Below are 22705 nucleotides of genomic sequence, written 5' to 3'. Positions count from 1 at the left end.
AGTTGGTCCTTTATTTAAGGCATTTATATAAAAGTTCGCACCACCGCTGCAACAAACGAATTGTAAAATAACAAGAAACATACTGTTCACACACTGTCACGAATAAAATTGTCAAAACTTCGGTTCTATGATGTTCTTATCGTCTAAAAAATGTAGACGGGCTCTTTCAACGTTTTGTACCCGCAGATTCCCAAAGATCGATGGTGACTTCTAGAAGAGCTTATCTATCAACCGTGCATGATCTTCCATTTCCCCACACATCAGAACAATCGTGTTATGGGCGGCATTGTCATCGGTTATAGTAACGCTTATGGCGGATAACAAGAGATACCAAGTCGTACGTTCGTTACTGATAATATTGAGCTCCGCGATCGAAGACAGATGTCCCCAAACAGGGCCTTGACACCAATCGCTCAATCCTTTGATGACATATCGAGCGGTGACCAATTAAACGCTTATTGTGACAGTGACCTGGACCTTTGACCTAGTGACACCAATATACAGAAGTGAAACATCAGCTGCTGGAGCACTATTGCATTCTTATGATACACATATTCGTGGTCCTTTATTTATGGAAAGTGACCACTGTCAAAACAGTACGAAACAGCAAAATACGATACAACATACACACATAGACGAATTAAGCTGGGGTCACCGCATTAAAACGGTCAGTGCAAAGCACTGTGAGTTTGAACCGGTTTAAGAGCGCTCAACCTAACACTTGGCCCATCAATATTCATGATTCATATAAGTGTAAATAAAATTTTAGTCCAAGTTCAATATTGGTAATCTACATAATGCGCATGTGCAGTATCAAGTCAATCGGTCAATTCGATGTCGAGTGATTGATCGGAAACGAACTGGTCTACCGACAGACAGACCTACCAATCGACCGACATCGAGCAAAACAATATACCACCTCTTTTTCGAAGGGAGGCATAATAAACGATTATTGACTGAAAAAAATGATTAAAAATTAGGCTAACTTTGAAGAGATTTCTTCAAGCCGCAAAAGAACATGATTGATTTGCTCTAAATAGTATACACAACGGAATTGTTATAACAGATGTGTCTCAGTCTTAATTCATAATAAATAATATTTTATTGTATTATCTGCTGAGAATAATAAATGTCTAAATCGTATCTACAAAGGTATTGAACAAAACAATTAGTATTATGTCTATGTCCTACAAAGAATTAAACATTGCTAGAAGTAATTTTAAACACACCCATTTTAATTTAAGTTAAATCAAGTATTCAAACTGCTTTTCAAGAGAGAAACCGATGTCTTAATTTCTAAATATATTCATATAGCTTAGGTTACGCATTCAGTAGTTAAACGCTTTAAAGACCTACACCTTGTGAAATGTCTCGTATCCCCATTAACTATGTTCGAGTCTCAAGGGCACTCTATTAATGTATATAAAAATGGATAATTAAGACGAACTTCTAGCTGCATGTGGATACGCAACCTAAATGTAAATGATTGGGAGATTGTAGGACAACCGATTGCCGGGCAACGACTACCCGGTGAAAGTTTGCATCCTTTTTCTAAGCTAAATTTTACTATGTTTTATATCCGGACTTCACCAAAGCAGGTTCGCTGTTCGACATCCCATCGACTTTAAAAGCACATAAAACATTATACCCTTGAAAACACATTTACTCACTGAATATTCTACAATTAATTTCGACTAGACTGTCTTGTTCCCCTGTTTGGAGTGGTGGACATGGTTTTCGTACTCATCGTGTTGATCTCAACTTCGATTCAACAGGCCGTCGAGCAAATTGTGCCATTTAGGACAACCTTCCAGCAAACAGTAAATGCCACAAAGGCTTACTTTAAAATTATATGCCCAACTTAGGCTAACTTCAAATTTTAAACCGTCACAAAAGACTAACTTAAAATTTACGGCAACATGCCACAAATGTTTACTTTAAAATTATATTCCCAACTGAGGCTAAATTCAAATTTCAAACTGTTACAAAAGGCTGGCTTCAAATTTACGGCAACTAAATTTTAATTTGCGAATTAGACCAAAATTAGTTAGATTGCAGAATAATAGTTCGATCTGTGGCTGACCCTGGGGAGCAGGCAGCTTTTCCAATTTAAACTATTAGAATACAAACTTAAGTATAAAAAAGTTATAATGTGAGGTCGCTGTCCGCAGCACTCAAAACTGTATGCGAGATCCATGACATTGGTGTCAGCGTGTATGTTGAAACCATGACGTTAGTGTTAGCCTCTTTGTTCCAATGCCTACTGACACCCGACTACATGAGCATAAAATCATGGAAACTGAAACATAAAATATACGAGAGCACCAAAGCAACACTTGTAATTGAACATGATAACACATACATTTTGGATTAGTAGTTGGTGGGCTTGAAATACTTTTGCCAAAATTGTTACAATACTTTTTTTCGAACCTTTCAATTTGCGCCTGTTCCGTAAAGAGGAAGTAGCATTGTGGTGTAAACCTAACGTCATCCCGCTCAAATTATCCCTACTATTTTACATAAGGCGGTGTAAACCTAACGTCATCCCGATCAAATTAGCCCTACTATTTTACAGAGCAGAACAGAACAGGACAGAGCTCACTCCAATAACGATCGATTGACGATAACCGCTATTACTTTAAGACCAGCGTTTTCTTTAAATCTGCGTACTGTCTAGCTTACCTGCAACAAGATTGATTTGAATATTGTATTGGTTTGTTCATGTATAAAGCGCAATCTGAATAACTGCAAACTTACCAAGGTTTGAATGTTACCGAGCGGTAACTTTAACCAGCGTTTATACAATCGGGTGCAGTTTGCGAGCGACATTGTGAAGTACGAATTCGAATACGGTAAGAACCTAGAAATATGTGTTTTAAATGTAACAGTGTGTAGCGTATTTTTGTCTGTTTGTGGTTATAAAAAAAAACGTTTTTAAGTAACTAGCTATAATACTATACATCGTTATACTGGTATCGTTTCTCATATGTAAATTAATGTTTTAAACCGAAAGTGTGCCATACTCGTTTTAAATAAAATATTATGTATCTTTGTAATTTAGAGCTCTCCAACAAGTAATTTCAGGACTTATCATGTAATTACTTCTTTTCAGTTCAGTACATCTTACATGTTGCCTGCATTTTTTTAAACCGCATAAGGTTATATTACCGTGTAATGGTGACGTAAATCGAAAATGCTTTTCTGAAATCTTCCATATCAAACTAAATACATCTTGTAACTTGAGACATAATGTTGGTTTACAGCTACTTGGCTTATGTGTAAAAACGGAGACTAGATCATAGTTTAGGTACACGTTGAACAGCAAATATTAATGTCATAACACTATTAGTTCAGTTAAGTCCAAAATATACAAGTATTGACATGTCTTATTTCAAATATTAATACTGAGGGCATACCTGTTTGAAATAGTGCATTTAATATTTAGACAATTTTGCGATGTTTGTTTCGGTTTAAACTGTATATAGCAAAGCAAAGATTTTATGTGGTCTACTTTGTTTGTCCCTCTTTTTCGGATTGTTTTATTAATAACGTATTTGATACTAGCTGTGCTTGATACCCGTCAAGTTTCTTCTGGTAGGTACTGCAAAGTTATTACAAATACTGTAGGATTGTTTCGCGAATCGCGAATACGATAGATTTCAAGCGTAAAATGAAAAAAAAGTCAAATTGATTTTTCACCTTTAAGGAACACAAATGTATTTTGCTTAAAACTTAAAGTGCGCAGTCAATAACATGCATGTAAATTATTATATTATCAACAGGGCTTCTCGTGAACATTTTATAATGCAGGCATATGATCTTAGTAATACATACTTTAATAATATTTTATTGCATTTTCTTTCGTGCATGCATTCGTACAAATATACATATGGTGTATATAGTGCATAGAGGAGATATACTTCACATTGATGTTATCGAATGTATAGAAAAAAGCAAAAGGGTTGGGTCACAAGTTTTAACAATATTATATGACGAGTGTTTGTAAAAAGCACGATACGTTGCTGGGAGAAAAGAGGACATTTGAAGAACAAATGATCTGCGTCTTCGACGGGACTATTACACGCGCTTTTTGGATTTCACGTAGGTTGTTTATGTGTTAATCGGAATGTAAGTCGCTACAGTGGTTTCTTAGCAGAGCATGTAGAATGTGTTGCTTTCGTTCGCAAACTATGAAATACGAAGGAACTATAGGAGGATTGTACTTCCGCTTTACTGCACTTTTAAAACTATAAAGCTTTAGTTAAGACCTTGTATCAATGACAAGTTCGTTCCATAACTTAAGAGAAGAAGGAAAAGTTGAATTTGAGTAAATCGCAAGTCTGCGGGCAATTGGTGCATAGTCGACACGATTACGTAACAAGTTAGAAAATGTTATCTGTTGTGGCTGGGAGAGTATCGTTTTAATATTGTGGTAAGGCACCTTTATTGTGTTTTATACGAAAACAAGTTTTGCATTTTCCGTCTGTCATTGGGAGAAACCCAACCAATTTCTTTTAGAAGTAGAGTCATTATAGTTGATTTTGTTAATCCTGTTACAATACGAGCTGCGTCCAATTGAATTTTGTCTAATAGTTCTTATTCGTATGTTGCGCAGTTGTCCCAAACACTGGACGCATACTCTCTAACAAAGGTCTTACATATGAAACGTATATTTGATTGAGTGTTTCCCGCTTAAGTTTATATTTAAGCATTCTCATGGAGTCAGGTATTTGTGTAGCTGATTTTGTAATATTGTCAATATGTTTGTGCCACGACCCGTCTTCACTTAGCGTAATGCCGAGATGTTTATGGTCTTTTACAAAGGATAAAAGGGTTTCGTCGAAAGTTAAAAGTAAGCGGTTTTAACTTTTCAAGAGACTCAGAAACATAACTTCCGTTTTCGAGGGATAAAACTCGACGAGCCATTTCCTTGCCCATTGGGTTATACAGTCTATGTCATGATTTAAAATACTCTCAATAATAGCTGTGTCATTTGAGGAAACAGATAGTGAAGAGTTGTCAGTAAAAAGGCGATTTATGCTAAGAAGCGATTCAGAGATATCATTAACATAAATTAAAAACAGATGAAGCTCTTATACAGAGCCCTGTGGAACGCCTGCATTGATATTTAATGATTGGGAAAACGACGAGCCGATAAAAACTTAATGAGAATGTTTTACGTATTTTGATGAGTTATACCAAGGACGATCGTTTGGTCGAATAGTGACATCGGAAGACGGAATAACATAGGAAGCTAATTAAAGAAACACATTTGTATATCTGAGTTCAATTTGGTTTTGGTCATCCGTGTGTAAAAAGGACCAGTCGTATGACGTTATTGCAGCGGTAAGCTCTCTAAAATTCGCGTACAGGTAGCGCCATATTTTTCTTTTGTAAGGAGCATTTTCGGGTATGTCAATATTAATATACATGTATGTACCAAAATGATCGCTAAATGATTTATCAGTTTCAAACATTCTTGAATGTAAATGCTGAAATGCGTTTGTTATAACAAACGGGTCCACAAGTGTACTAGTACATTCGGTCACTCTGGTTGGTTCGTTAATTACGTTAGATAAGTTTTGTCAAACTAAAAATATCTTTAAATTTGTGGTTGGAGGGATTTAACTGGTTTTCGTTTATATCGCCAACAATAATTATAGTGTTACAAAGGTCATATGCTTGATCAAGGCATGTTTCAAATCGATCCAAAAATGCAGAAGCAGTATTAGGAGAACGATACACATTACAAATTAAAAAGGACTTGGAGTGGTCGAAATTTTTTGTCCATTTAGATTCTGGTAGGATTATTTCTAGGTTAAATAATCTTGTGGGTCCAAATAACGACGAAACATACGTCAATAAGCCCCCTGAATGATTAGTATTATCTTTACGGAAAATAAAATCATGACCTTCTAAGGATAGAGTTCGTTAATGATGTCACCTGACAGTTTCGTTTCTGTTAAGCATATTATATCGAAATCTAAGAAATTGTCCCAAATATATTCAAACTTGTTTCGAATACTTCTTATGTTTTGATGGAATATTGACAGACTGCATTCTTGAGGGTATACATGTGATGGCCCAGGATTGCGTTCAATGACACCCGACAGCAACAATAGCAATACTATTGTGTATGTAATGATGGATAGAGTACATGCAAGGTCGTTCACACGAACATGTAAAGTAATTGAGTTAGAATCTATCAATGCGAAAGGACGGTGCTGATAATAGTATACATGTTGTACTTCTTTTAGCACGTATATAAAGTGAAACCATGCGTACATGGTAAAAATATAACGCCCCCTGAACAGATGCAATCTCTTTCATGTAACACTGCAAATATATTTTATTATGTTACGTTACAAGTATTTCCATGGATGCACATGTTTAATGTAAGATGTAAGATATCGCTGCAAACATATATAAAAGCCCCCAATTGGTGACCGATATTGCGTTATGTCAATCATTTGTGTAGGTAAAGATACACATTAAGTAAAACTATCAACATAATGGGGCCCTTAAAATAAGAGCAAGAGACCGGGTGTGGGAACACAACACAAGTGGAGCGATCTGGTACATTAAGCATTATAAAAGAAAAGATAATTAAAACTAGTTTGCATAGCAGAACAAAAAGAAAACACGAAAAAATAAAAAAAAAAATAAAAAAAAAAGTACAATAAATACAATTGAACATTTTCAATCAGTGCTAACAGACATGACAATCAAAAGGCGTTCGTTTCAAAAACAAACTACAACAGCGCAAAAATCTACGAAGGAAAACTTCCATAAAGTACTTCGGATTATATTATGAATCGTGCGTTTCGTGAAGGTGCTTATTTTCATTGTCAAACCACAGGGGTATTAATAGCCAATCGGTGAAATTACAAGCCGCATTATTTTTAATCATCAATATTTGAGTCTTTAAACAAACAATATCTCGATAGACATTCGGAAAAAAATACTTTTTGCGCAGCTAGTTTTACAGGTAGTACACAATGATTGCAATAGCGGTAAACTTATGCGTGTGACCGACAGATTTTAACGCGCAGACACATTCGAATGTATACGAATACGAAAGCCCCGATATTACTGAATAGGCAAAAAGTGTTGATAAATATAGTGCTATTCAGAGCCTCTGTCTTTTATGTTAACGCACACACGCAGTCATCCGGTTAAATTGCCAACTATCAAAGTCGTGTTTCACTGAATTATTTGTGTACTTAACATTGCATGATGACGGAAATTTAAAGCGCGTACATGATTTGTCGTGTTTATAGATAGAAACAATAGTAGATTGCATAAAATTCATAAATATTATACTTAAAAAGTGTTTAAGTAATTAATTATAGGGAAATTTGCTAATTACTTATGGAAATATGTGGACTTCATAAAACCAGGACGATATATTTTAGTAATTAACTGTGTACTTAGGACAGGGTTAAGAAGTAGCACGATCGAGCAGTGGTATTTACATGTTGAGGTCAAAAATATGTTCGTCATTGGCACGTTCGGTATCCATATAGGGGTATGTGGTAGTTTATGGAAGAGCCGGTGGGATGATACGACCGTTCCACACCATTGCGGATGGCATTAATGGCATCGAGATCTTTGATCTGGACTTTCCGTTCATGGCCGTTCAGCACCAGTAACCCGTAGATATTACCACCAGCAACCCAGGTCGATGTGAGTTTGTGGTCGCGCTTAAGTGCACGAACTTCGAAGGACAGCTGCGAGCGGAACGGCGTAAGAGAGTCTTGTATAAACAGACCTTTTCTAAAGGACTTCCGGGCGCTGAAAACCCGCTGCCTGGCTTTGGAATTTGTAACCTTGACAATAACACACCTGTTTTTGCCAGAACATTTCTACCCCAGGCGGTGGATTCTGACGATGTCACAAGAGTTAAGCTGCAACTTGAGGCCCTGGCCTTGTCAAGCAATTTTTGTTCGACGTTTTCGTTTGCATCACCAGTGTCATCTGGAAGACCCGAGATCTCGAGCATCATTCTGCGACCATATTGTTGAGGTTATCACGTGCTTTGATGCATTTTCTTAAGTGAGTGTTTTCATCTCGCAGAGCTTTCACTTCCACCCGGAGCTCCACCAGTTTTTCACCAATCGCACGTTTTATTTCACTGGCCATATCTGAGTAAACTTGCATTTTAAACTGTTCAACCAAATGTAATGCAACCTCTTCAAGATCAGATTTGTTGAATTTTGTAGAAGACATTTCTACTTCTGTCAACAAGCTTGCCGCCATAAGATTTTCAGAATCAGCGTCGGCACTAAAGTTGCGTTGACTGTCTGATTTAAACTCACTATATTGTTTGTATCTTTTGAGAAACGATTGATGCAGTACCTTTTGTCCGGATGATGATCTGTGGCTTTTTCGCGAATGTCTTCCGAGTTTGTCGACTCGGCATTGGTATATCACATAAAAAGTGTAAGTGGTTGAGGTGGCACAGGATACTTTGAAAGTCACATCAAATTTTTAGACCAGTACACCACATTCTTTGTCAAGTTTACATCAGTGATTTGCACATACTTACAACCTTAAGACTTCTTGACCCGTATTCGATTCGTTTAAATGTTTTGATTGTTTACATATTTAATATATGGAAGGAAACTATGTTTGCGCCCTTATGCAACCGGAACCGGAAATCGAAATACATCAAATTTTAAATCTTAATAATCTTAAATCTCAATTATACATCAAAGTTATGTTAAGATAGAAAACATTTTGTCGATTTGTCTCTGGGATAATTTACTTCCGAATTGGGCGGTTGGATCTAAATGAACTAACGTCTTTAAATTTATTCAGAGAGATCAATCTTAAATCCGAAAGAAATATGCGAGCAAATATAAGTTATAAAAATCTCCAAAGTTCACAATTGTTGTGCACAATTACATTGTTCATCCTATACATGTAATACGGAATTTGTTTGCGCTTTATTGTGCAAAGTCATGAAGGCGCATGTACCCTTTTAAATCAAACCATTTTCTAAGATAAATTCGTTTGTATGTGCATGCCCCATATACGTTCGAATGCAAATTATCACAAATAAACAATATTTATGATTTTCAATAAATGCGCGGTTAAATGTATTGTTTGATTACATAATTATCATAAAACCATTAAAAATGCAAACATATTGTTATTAAGCTTTAATAACAAGAATCATTCAATTTAAGTTATCAACTGCAACATACATTCCTTATATTCTTTATCAGAAATGTGAGTTGTAAAATATATATTTGTTATCCAACATGAAAAAACAACACCATTATTATAGGATATATAAAAAAAAGTAAGAGAAATATTTATTTAAGTTGTTCATCAACAAAAACAATAGAACGATTACAGCATTGTATTTAATACACCGTTCGGCACACACATGCCACGGCTGGAACAATATTGATGCATACTAGACACAGTATCGGATATACATTCCCGCGTGACCGAACGGGAAGTTGAAACATGAAATATATGTGTCTGTCATGACCGACGGGATGAATGTTATGATAAACTTTGCTTATACAAACAATCAACGAGTTTAACAAAGATAAGAGTTATGACAAACAGTTACGGTTCAGAACAACGCTACTTTTTCCAGCTAGCCCATCTTGTATAGTTTATGGTGGTAAAGAAATCCATAAAACTTACATGGTATCGAATACTGTGAAGGTGTTAATAGTAGAATTACACTTAATGTTTTTTTAGTAGAATACATTTGTTAAATCTTGAGCGAATAAATATTAATTCTAAAACAACATGCATTCATTCTATGTCTTCTTGTGTTTTTTTTTCGAAAGCAAAGTTATCATCAAAATTATCAAAACTATCAGGGAAACACCACTATTATTGCTTGCATCGCAAACATGCAAACTCTTTATGGTTACAGTTTCCGTTATCGTCGTCATTGTCAGTCACATCAATATGAAAGATATCTACAACCCACTCATATCCTAGTCTTTGCACTCGATAATATGTTTGCAAATAATGATAATATGTCAAATGACAAATTGGTTAGAATGTTTAGTGACGAACACCTTGTGTATTTATCTGCCAAAACCTGCCATCATATTCTAGTAGAAAGAAAAAGAAAATTGTATTGAAGAGTTTGATCTTTTAATGTGTTTAAATTCCAAACAAGTGTAAGTAATGTTAAATAAATAAGAATTTTGTATTATCCCCCGCCATTGGCGGAGGGATATTGTTTCGGCGTTGTCCGTCCTTCCGTCCGTTCTTCCGTCTTTCCGTCCGTATTTCCGTCCGTCCGGCACTTTTGTGTCCGAAGCCATATCTTGGAAGTGCTTTGGCGGATTTCATTGAAACTTGGTTTGAGTATATATATATGAATTAGACGATGATGCACGCCAAATGGCACTGTACACCATCTGTTAATAACGGAGTTATGGCCCTTCGTATATGTAAAAATGCTTTTTAGCTGAGTGTCAAATATAACACTTTTGTGTCCAGAAGCATATTGGCGGGGGATATAAATTCAACAAATATGCTTGTCTTTAGGTACTCATGATTATTCTAGTCACATACAGGAAACAGCCAATAAAAGATGGATATGTCTTTTAAATTAAGTAGGATATTACACTGAGTGTTTAGGTATTTTGTAGCATCTCCTATTTATACATACTGATGGGATTCACCTCCTCTTGCATGATTTTGAGTGTTTGACCTGGATATATAAATATCTAGTAGCTGCTTCTTGTATCACAATATGACACATTGTATTATAACAGCTGTATCATAAGTGTTAAATATCAAGTTTTCAATTTTCATAAGAATGTATACATTCAACGCCAGTATAATAGGAATTTTCTGGGGTAGAATAGATTCCTTTATTGTTGCATAATGCTACCATACTCACTATGCCATCCTTTAATCATCTTAATTTTGTTTGTATACATTACGCTTCTTTACAATATGTATTTTAACAACTTTAATTTTATTCAATTTTCTGCTCCAATTAGAAGTTATATTGGTACTTGATTTGCAAAATGATCTTTATATCAACCAAAGCAATTAGATCTAAGATTTATCTTACTTTTATATATTTTGTATTAATTAAAACCGATATTTGAAGTTGAAAACTTGAACAACATTCTCATTTGTTGAAATGAAATATGTCCATAAAGTTTTAGCTATTGATGTTGAACTGTATTTTTATAATATGTACAGTCTGTTTTAACTCAATTGTGAGTGGCTTTTATGCACTATGTTTTAAAGCTATTTATATATGTTTTACTAGATACATGATGGTGATACTTTAATAAACAATCTTATCTTATCTTAAATAAACTATCTTATCTATCTTTATAATTAGTTTGTGCAACCCGTTTATATATAATATAATTGCGGTGAAATAGTTAGTCTCTGTATAAAGGTGATGGCCTAATTAATTTGACATGAATTGCTTAACAAGGCGATAAGACTCGTCATGGTCAAATGTCAAAATTAAAAATGGTTTACAACGTAATTGGCTTAACATGTAAATGTCATTTTGTCAGTTTAAGCATAAATTCATGATTGCTATGTTATATAGGTAGAATAATCCAAACAAGACTTTTCTTTGAAAGACATAATTCGTTTACCTATCGGGAAGCCATTTTTTAAATCAAAACATATCAATATATGAATTAAACATACATTTAGTAAGTATTGCATGTATTGTATTAGTAATACGTGAAATTGGTGCTTTGTTATTGGATAAAAACATGAATACACATTCGATGTATTACATGAATTATTTTACTTCATAATTTACTAGGAGAAAGATGTTAAACAACGCTAAAAACTAGTGACATTTCCTTCATACGTTGTCTGAAAGATGCAAATATGGATAATGATTTAAATCCAACCGTACTTTTTATATAAATGAATATTGAAATTATGATCATAAAATGAAAATAAATTTACTTTTTCTTGAATGTCTCGGGTTTATTATTTGTGTATTGTAAATAATAAGAGTCTAATGTATAAACATAGCATTAATGAGCATAAGTCTTTAAATGATTAAGTAATACATTCAAGATTATTCTATTCTATAAGAACATACAACACGGGTTTTACATAATTATACAATGGGACAGTACATTTCAACTCCATCTATGTTGATAAAACTTTTTGTGCATATTTATAAAAACAATACCTTACTTACCACTAAATAATGTGTACTTGTGAAAAACAGTCAGCTGAATATAATTAAAGTGGCCTTTTCGCGTTTTGGCAATTTCACGTTTTGGCAAATTGACAAAACTTGAAAAAAGTTGTTTCAGATTCGCAAATATTCGTTTTAGTTATGATATTTGTGAGCAAACAGTAAAACTTAACATTTACCATACTCTTATATATCCATTATATGCATCTTTTGAAGATTTAAAACCTGAATATTATAAAGCGTTGCAACGCGAAACGATTGAATAATTTGGAGAGTTCTTTTGTTGTCGTTTAATTTTGTGAAAGTACGAAGATACGAAGATTGCTTATATAAAGTAATAAATACATCCTGCATGCATACTTGGCAGGATGACCGAGCGGTCTAATTCGATTTTACTCCAGGACTCCAGGGTCACTGGTTCGAGCCCTGCTGAGGTTTACTTTTTTCTTTGTTTTTAAATTTTATTTTTGATTTTTAACTGGAGCTTCTTACATCCAATGTTTATATTTATCAATATATAGCATTTAATGACAAACTTCAAAATTTGCCAAAATCTGTGAAAAGGCCCCTTTAACATGCCACGTGAGCTCATCGTACAAAGAGATTTATTTTCTATTTCAGAATTACACATCTGGCTTATTTCGCATTTTTTGACATATGTTCTTCTTAACTTTTATTTTAATTTATATTGTAATATATGTTTAATAAGTTTTTTACAGATGTTATATAAATTAATAAATATCTGACAAAATCGTAGTATCTCGCTTTAATATCGCGTAAATGCACCAAATGAGTTATTTTATCATAAGAAAGCATGTATCATTCTGATCGTTACATAAATTGCAATAAATTGTGCATTATAATTTATTAAGTTCTTTTTTTTGTAATCTTATGTATTGGTGGTTAACAATATGCTTATACATTAAATTTAACCGATAATGTACACATTTCGGTAATTTGTAATCATCAAATATATCCACCGTTATTGTACACAATTAAAATTTCAATGTCCTCCCCTTAATAAACAGACTTCTCCACATTAGATCAAAATTGTCGTCGCAATCATTATTGTACCAAATCTATGTCAATATAAGCTTAAATAGCTGCGTCAAAAATAAGTCGTTTTAAAGTATGTTATTCTTGTGTGCACTTGAGTTTCGATAATTGTTAATTGTACAAGCCCTCAATCTTGGTTAGCATACGATCATTAATCACCTTTATGACTTCATTTAGTATATTAAAGTTAATTTCAGATCCTTGCTGTCGTGTAAGACACCTTTGTCCTATCATGTTACGCGCAGGCCTTCAATGGGTGAATGGCTATATGCATTGGCTTGCAGGGAGAAAAGTATGTATCGTATCTTAAACCGTATTGATTACCCTCTATATTGAGCCATTTTGTCATTAAATAAATTATTTTAAATTAATGACTATTATCGATAATTATCACATTATTGAATTGTTATTTCTGACCACAGTTGCTGACAGAGAAATGTTTCGATTTGTTTTTGTTTCATTTTCATTACCGCGAAAAATATTACAACGTTGTATGTTTACTATAGTCGACTTTACTTACACCCATACACTTCAATTTTCCAGTAAAAGGATTTAAATGAATCTTTATTCCGTCTGTTTGGTCTTTTAATTCTTTGCCTTTAACTAAACCACGTTTTCTGTTCTGCCTTAACGAACTCATCGTGTGTAGTCAACAGTATGCTTCAAACTATATCTCCTCCCTTGAACGTTTGTTAGATTTACACTAAACCTCAACGGAACTATCGTTGTGTGACCATCCTTTAATGTTTTTCTTAAACGAATTGTTCTTAATCGTTCCGTTAAGTGTAGATGATAACGTACAAGTTCTCCTTTTTAAGAAACTGAAGAGCATGTATTGCTGGGTGACTTGACGAAACACCATTCACTTTCGACCTTCTTGATACAGTTTCGGAACGTCATTTCGAAGAAACGGCTTTAATACCTTATTGATATATAACTTGCTTTTTACCTGTGTTCCTTGGTTGAAACACACAGAATCTTGAATATTCCTCTATAAGAGTAACCGGCAAATGCAATTAAATGCTTGGCGAAAGGGTCCCGCCTAAAGAACTTAAGTATGTCGCTAACTGTATCGCCGGTACCAACCAAATTCATAGAACATCAAAAGTAACAATTTTCTCCCATCTTCCACTTCCTAACTTATGTGCAATGATATAGCCCTCTTCTTCTTAATTTGCGCCGTATTAAACTGATGAATTTTATAAATTATCTTAGTTTAGCAATTATTTGGTGATAAATCCATATAAAGTTCCTTTTGAGGTGCTAACATAAACGACGCATCACTGTAGGTCGGTGGATTAACTTTTGCAACCATAAGATTGCTTTTCTGTTGCCGTCTGTTGTGGCCACATTTCGTCGAGATCTAAACATTGGCATAGGAAGGCCAGCATTTGTATAATGGCGTTGATGCCCAATATTATCGCGAATTTTACTCTAGAGAGGTGGCACGAAACTAATAAACACACTGTTTTAATAACGGTTTTATATTACAGGCCACTAAAAATAGCGGGATAGTACAGACCACTAGCAATAGCCCGATAGTACAGTCCAATAGCAATAGCCTGTTAGTGGCTGCCATCGATTTTGGAACGACGTACTCCGGATGGGCATTTTCATTCAAAAATGACTTCAAATCTGATCCAACCAAAATATGTGTTAAGAAATGGCATGAAGGCGTACTTACTTCTCTAAAATGTGAGATCATACTACACTTCTAATCACTTGTTAACTACATTTCCCTTTTATATCGTTATCTATTTATATGTTGTATATTTTATGCATTAACCTAACACTTGTGATAATTTAGTTATCTTGTCTCGTTTTTTAGTGTTACTGTCAATTAACTGGAAAACTACATAATTGTCAGTTAAAATACCAAGTATTACTAACAAGCAAACACTTACGTAACCGTACACATAATGCATGTGCATTTGGTTTTAACATATAAAAATAACTTAAAAGCTCGCATCACGTTAGCAGTCATGCAATACGAATTTGTTATTCGTTTTGACATTGGTCAAAGTTCAACTGATAATCAAACAACCTACAATAAAATTAAGCACTTGGAAACACCGATTGCTGAATTTCTTAAAACAATTGCAGGTCCAACGTGCGTGTTAATCCAATCGGATGGGGAAACATTGGACACGTTTGGATTTGATGCAGAGACAAAATACAGCGAGCTATGTGAGACTGGTGAACATAAAAAGTGGTACTACTTTCATAGATTTAAAATGATGCTTTGGAACAAGGTAAGATGTCAATTTGTTTTTGCATATAGCGTAAAACAATGTATTTCCCTCATTTCAAATCACATTTGGTATACATACTGCAAAAATAATTTTATATTTTAGAAAATTTTATAATTAGCAATACCGTTGATTTTGAACCAGTTATAGAGAATACATGGTTGGTGCCGAGATTGGGAAAAAATTATCCGGTGAGGCTTAGAAAAATAAAATATTCTCTGTTTCGTGACGACTCGGAAAAACTTTCTTTCTCTCGGCACCAACATCGTTTTCGGTTTATCATGCTTCACGTAAATTTATGCCGTCGACAAATGTTATCAAAGACAAATGATTAATTTACATAACAAAATTATTATTCCGGTCGGGTGTCCTGCATGTACACAAAATTCCTGACGACCGAATAACTACCGATTGTGTCACGTAAAAAGTAGTTCCACATTAAACTGTGCATTAATACTTTCGTATTGAAAATATGAGGAGAAACAATATGCACTTCCATTTTCTGTTCTTCCATCTCTCTATCGAAATCCATGTTCTGTTATTCCATCCCTATATCGAAATTTATTTTGAATCACTTGATTTTTTAATATCGTTTGAATCGAATGCTAACCACTCTTAGTCTGACCCAAAACACGATTTACGAAATCGTTATCCTGTCGCAGCGGTTATTTTATTCCTATTCAAGGCTATTGAATTTAACAATTATGCATGACAAACAAACAATCCAAATTACGTTTTGGATTTGTTCGATGCTTTAAAAATATTTATAAAAAAAGGTGACTGTAAAAAACCACCACGTCCAAATTGTTGTCCCTAAAATTTAGAGAGTCTTGCTTAAACTAGTATGTTTCGTCAGAGAAATGATGTCACACTAGATACATCATCAATTGCGTAATCAAGTAAATGAAAATAAAAAATACAGAAAGATGATGCTGTAATATATTTAAAAACAAAAAAACTATGATGATATACAATATAACGATACAATTTACAATGCGTCTCAATAAATTTAAAAGGTCAAATATAAGAACGTGTTAATCAGCGCGTAAAAATACATACTTACGGTAGATCGCGGTCACGCAAAGGTACTGCCGGAGATCAACTAGTCTATTCGACAATTCTTTATTAGGTCAATGTTTGCAACAGATGCAGGATAAAAGTACAATGTCGCCGTTCCTCATCTCGGTAAATAGTCGTTCACTTGCACTAACATGTACCTTGAAAGCAGATAGTCAAATCGTTAAATAAAATCACATGCACAATTTTGATTATTCCCAAAATTGCGTGAGTGAATTATAGTTTAGACCGGTGAACCCAAAATACTTACTTACCGTATTTGTTTTCGCATTCATATTACAATTAGTTTAACAGTTCGCATTTTTATCGTGTTGATACATAACTTTAAGTCTAAACATTGACGCGTTCAACGTGAATTTTGTACCCTTTCTGTATCAGCGCTTCGCTGACTGGAACAGTATAGCATATACAATGAATATATAAATATTTTCGACCAGGATCGTACGCCATATTAGTATTAAGTATTTATAATTGAAGCTACTTTATGCATGTGTTAAGAAGGCCCCTGTTCGACAATATTTAACAACATCAAAAGTATGTCTTTTTGTTAAGCATTTATGGTTAACAACTTAATGTGTGCTTATTTACTACAGCAATTTAAATGAAAATCTATATAAGCTATTTATAAACACCCGCTTACAAAGATCTATACATGTGAAATGAATTTAGAAGAAATATGCCAATTTGTCCTGTGTCGAATTCTATAGACTAAAATGTCGATGTTCGACAATTGCACAGTATTTTCGTGATTTAATAACGACCGTCGCTTGACATTGTCGCGAGTTTTTTTTATTTCGTGTATCGCTATCTTATGCCATCTGTCGTTGTACATCGTCGAGTGTCGTCCATGATATTTGCGTTTCGGATCATTTGTCGCCTTGATGATCATGTGCAAACGTCAAAGCTCCACGTTGATGTGTTTTGATATTTCTCATTATTGACAGTGTATAAGGAATACACTGAAGTTCGGATTGTAGAATAATAATTTGTTATCAATATCAACATATTAATCTTCACAGTCATTGTATCCGTATTATACTGTTATAGCGTATTCATGAATATACAATGCTTGATGACGAATCTGGAAAAAGCCTTCCAGCTCGAACAGTGTTCTCCTTGTCAATTAGGTGCGTACACAAACATTCATGAATATCCATACATATACTGCATATGACAGAGCTGACCAATAATCATTTTGAGAATTTTTAAGAAATTATTAAGGTCATACATTGAAATTGGAATATATTTACCGTGTATGGGCTTATCAATATAAACTTAAGGAAGGCCTCTTGATAAAAACAACTCCTTACAAAAGTTCCATGTCTAACCTTTAGTATGAGACTGTTAAGAATGCACGAATTTCACTAAAAACAATAATCGATAACAAACACGTAACTTTAAATATTCGATGCAATTTACAAAATCAATATTTTTTGCAAATGCATTTTAGGTTCATGATGGATGACTTGATTAAGATGTCTCAACAGCAGGTCATTGGTCTCGATGCAGGCGACATACATTGGGTACTCACTGTTCCTGCTATATGGGACGATTCAGCAAAACAGTTTATGAGACTGGCGGCTCAAGAGGTATTATACATTTGTCTACAATAAGTAGACCAATATATCCGACAGTTAAACACGTTATAAACTATACGCATTACCAGAAATTATCCAGCAACAATAATAAACACGCGTTTAGTGGGATTCGAACTCACGCCTACCGATATCACTTCAGTAATTAACAATTTAAATAAACATGAAATCCCCTCTTAAATTAAGGAATAAGTTAAAACTGTGTTGACAAATGTGTACCAATTTAAAATAAAAGGCTGGAATTGCAACGGAGAAGCTGACTATTGCGTTGGAACCAGAAGTTGCATCGATATATTGCAGACACCTACCACTTCAAAAAGAAGGAGATAGCGATATTGCATCATTCCGCACAGGAACAAAATATTTGATCCTAGATGCTGGAGGTAGGCATGTAATTATAATTCACTTAAATTGCACTTAAATGCAAAGGCATATCAAATTAAACACGTAATTTATTCAGGTCGAAATAATTTATATTAGCGTATTTGAAATGGTCAATGTTTATTTTTAAGGTGGCACAATAGATATCACTGTACATGAAGTTTGTTTGGGTGGTGAACTGAAAGAAGTGCACAAAGCCACTGGTGGTGCGTGGGGTGGAACGGTCGTGGACCAAGCCTTCATGGACTTTTTGGGGCAGTTGATCGGTAGTTATATTTTTCATTACAATACTTTGGTATGTATTTGTTTTACAAACACATATTGCTTTTATGGACTTTGATGATATTAATGTGTTTTTAAATGTTGTGTCTATCATTCTTTCAGGGAAAGATAAACTAGACAATTTCAAAAAAGATCAGATGGAAGACTATTTAGACTTAATGAGAGATTTTGAAGTAAAGAAAAGAGCCACTGATTTAACAACTGATCGGAAAGTAACACTGAGGCTTGCGATCGAACTTTTAGAAGTATTAGAGGCGAACAATAGGCAGATAATGACACAATTTATGCAGACCTTTAAACACGCGAGTAAAGTACGTCATTTGTATGAGTTATTATAAGATCCGTTCAGATGTGTAAATTTATTATTAACTAAACACATTATTGACAGATATATTATGTTTTTGTGTCAGCAATGCATTCAATATATTAGTTTGATGTATTGATACATAATGTTATCATTCTTTTTAAAGATCGCTTTGGTTAGCGGAAAACTTCGGTTGGACTTCGAAATTTTCCGATCGTTCTTTGTGGACGCAGTTGATAATATCTTGCAACATCTCTCGTCGTTGCTACTGAAGCCTGAGACATCAGGCGTGGGGACAATTCTGATGGTAGGAGGCTTCTCAGAGTCTCCGTTACTCCAAGAAGCCATTCAGAACAAGTTCCCCGCAATGAAAATCATCGTTCCACAAGAAGCTGGTCTTGCTGTGCTGAAAGGAGCGGTCATCTTTGGACATTGTCCGACCTCCATTAAATCACGCGTTTCAAAATACACGTATGGTACACATTGTACTGTTCCTTTCGATGAAACCCATCATCCATTAGAAAAGCGGATACTTTGCGATAGTGGCTACAGATGCGATGATATATTTGATGTTTTGGTTAGAGCAGGTCAAACACTCATTGTAGGTGAAAAACAGCATGCTGCAGAATATGATAATAGTAGTGTTAATCAATCGCGTATTGAGTTCAATATGTTTTACACTGCTAAAACAGATGTTAAATTTATAACCGATGATGGTTGTAAGAAAGTTGGTTCGTTCAATGTCCCAATATCCGGCACTGGTTTAGGGCGATCTGTTATGGTTCGAGTAATGTTTGGTGGCACAGAAATAGAGATTGAATGTGAAGAGAAATCCACCGGTCGCATAACCAAGGGAAAAATTAACTTCTTGCAATAACGTACACATATACGTGTAGTTTGAGATATGAAGCAATTATAACTTAGTAAATACTATTTATAATATGCATAATTATAGTCAATGCTGATACACTGATCAACTCTTGTTTTTAAACACAAACCCCAATCCATAAATCGCATGACGGCTGAAAACTGTAAAAGAAACGACGTTTTACAGAACTTTTGAACACGTCCGCTATGATGCTATGTAAGATACGGCAAAAGTAATTATAATATGAAAATAACTTTATAATCAAAGTTCATGTTTACTACATCGTTCTAGCAATAATCTTTTCCTACAAAACTATCTATTTCCTGCTTATGTAGCTGTTTCAATGTGTTAACATTTTTATAGATGTTTGGCCCAGTTTGTGGCATCATACATGAAAAAAGTACTTATCATAGTAAAACCAGTTTATTTAACCAGTTACTTGAGTAGCAGTTGGGAAAAATGTGTTCGCGATTTAAATAAATGAATACAAATTGGAAAAGCTTTAAAAAGTATTCTCCCTGAGAGATGATTGTGAAAGTGTGTATACATTGTAGCTGTGCTAACACTTATATAATAAATGCATCTACCTGGTAGTTTTACAGCGTATGGACTGTTTGTGGTATATGGAAATGATACTTGAGGTCGGTATTGCTATAGCGACGTTCAGTTTTTATTAAGTTAAAGAATGTTTATGTTTGGCTTGTATTATGCATCGTCTAACTTAAATAAAAAATGTGCGACTATTTTCTGTTAGTTTCAAGTCATTGAATTCAGAAAATTACCTTATTCGATTTGCGAACATCAATTTTGATTTATACATTACCTCATTAAATATAGTATAAAAGTTATCTTTGAGTGCTCTCTGAAATCAATGCTTTCTCTGGTACATTTTCACCGTCTGGTGAAAATACCACTTTTCATAATGATTCAGTGTAATTTAAATTAAAATACTATGCCCATTCAAATGCAGTATACTAATTTATCACGAATTGCGACTTAACAAGAGTTTTAGTACACATTATTATTTTCTTGATTTACTAGTATATTGGCGGAACCATATAAACTTGTCTGAATATTGTCTATTCAAGTTAAAAACTGGTATAATTCAGTGTTACCACTAACTTAATAAAAAAAACAACTTATATTACGACCTCGCGTAAAAAGTACAATCATAACCAGCTTTTCTGGCAGAATTGTTTTCTTCATACATAGGTTTATTTCAATGTGATTTATCCTTTCATCTTTCCATCTTGGCCCAATGGAAATATAACCCGGTCATGTAATACGACATTACTTCTAAAATTTTCCTTTTCTCCAAATAAGAATACCTTTTACCTGGGAACCTTATGTTTTATGTTTTTTACATTTGACAATATTTTTGGTTCATCAGTACTTACACTGATACCATATAATATGCATGTAAATATTACTACCATGCTAGCATGCCCTTGATGTTTTGTTGTTTTTTTCTTTCTAGATTTAATGCAAAACTTTATTTGTGTGTTAAACCATCAGATGTTCTAGCTTAGTCTGTGGGCTTACAATTCCAAAATGAACATATCCTGCATAGATGATAGTATTAACATTGTATTTTGATACAGCATTCTGTGCATGTAACATGAATAAACAATAACTATAAAATAAGGACGAACACATATGTATTCATAGGATTGTGTAACTTGGGCTAACTCTATATTTTGATGGGTTTTTGTACATACTTCAAAACATAAATACTATTGTTATAGTATCTAATTTTAAATTCAATATCCAGCCATTCAGTGTTACCAATTACTATATAACTAATGCACTTTAATACCTTCAAACCAAAAGTTTTCATTTAATAGGCTAATGCGAAATAAAAAGTCTCTTGAAGGTATTAAAAAACGGAGGACTTAAATCATCCTTTTTATTATTTTTTTTTCATTTAACACTTTATAATTAGCAGTTCTTCATTAATATATCAACACACTCTTACTTTATTTTCGTTTTCATATGAAGTTGTCTTTAAGTGTTGAGTGAAACTTGGATGTAAAATATAATTACACTGTCTGATTCAATATCACTGGCTTCCAGAGTATACTATTTTCTTATATAGATCAGTAACATAATTACTTGAAAAAGTTACATGCCTGTTAAATTATGTACCTCTCTTACATGCTGATAAAATAATGCTGATACCCCAAAGTAGAAAGAAATTAAATGTGATTATATAAGTGTATTTTTGTAACAAAATTAACATGCATGTCAAGCCTCAGTTCTCACATGTATAAATAATCTACTTTATAACTATATTCATTCTACAAGTGCAAACTATTTACATTAAAAGATTCTTATTAAAATGTCTTCCAGTATAAGGTTGGATGTGAACATGCAAGTAAATATATATTGTCACCTCTTCATTATAGTTAATACTTATAATTATACAATTATTTATAATGCTGTTTATGTGTTTTTTTCATGTTAATCTAAAAACATTTGAAAGAACCTTATTTTGTTGTTGCAAACTTCATTGTGCAAAGCTTTAACCAACAGTCGCATAACAGGCGCGTTATCGATTGTTTTAATATATGCTACTATTACATGTATAAATTTGTAAATACTCTATGTCAACCGTACATTATTGTTATGCACTTATGATTACATTAAAATAACAATAATCTTACATAAGATTTCTAACAAGTATTACATCTAGTGATTTGTATATAAATAGAAATAAAA

The 22705-nt window shown here is 33.8% G+C and overlaps 1 protein-coding gene across 1 annotated transcript; it reads left to right on the top strand.

The window, feature by feature from the left end:
* Positions 1–2747: 2747 nt before the first annotated feature.
* Positions 2748–22427, top strand: LOC127881742 (heat shock 70 kDa protein 12B-like). Its single transcript, XM_052429827.1, has 10 exons — positions 2748–2852; positions 13429–13523; positions 14725–14926; positions 15335–15483; positions 17605–17684; positions 18008–18146; positions 18388–18535; positions 18665–18799; positions 18918–19126; positions 19286–22427. Exons 1-10 carry the CDS (start codon positions 2768–2770, stop codon positions 19994–19996), a joined length of 1953 nt encoding a protein of 650 aa, XP_052285787.1. The 5' UTR covers positions 2748–2767; the 3' UTR covers positions 19997–22427.
* Positions 22428–22705: the final 278 nt, after the last annotated feature.

The sequence above is a fragment of the Dreissena polymorpha genome, chromosome 5, assembly GCF_020536995.1.
Source record: "Dreissena polymorpha isolate Duluth1 chromosome 5, UMN_Dpol_1.0, whole genome shotgun sequence".
Classification (NCBI taxonomy): Eukaryota; Metazoa; Mollusca; class Bivalvia; order Myida; family Dreissenidae; genus Dreissena; species Dreissena polymorpha.
This window is presented reverse-complemented; position numbering and strand designations above follow the sequence as displayed.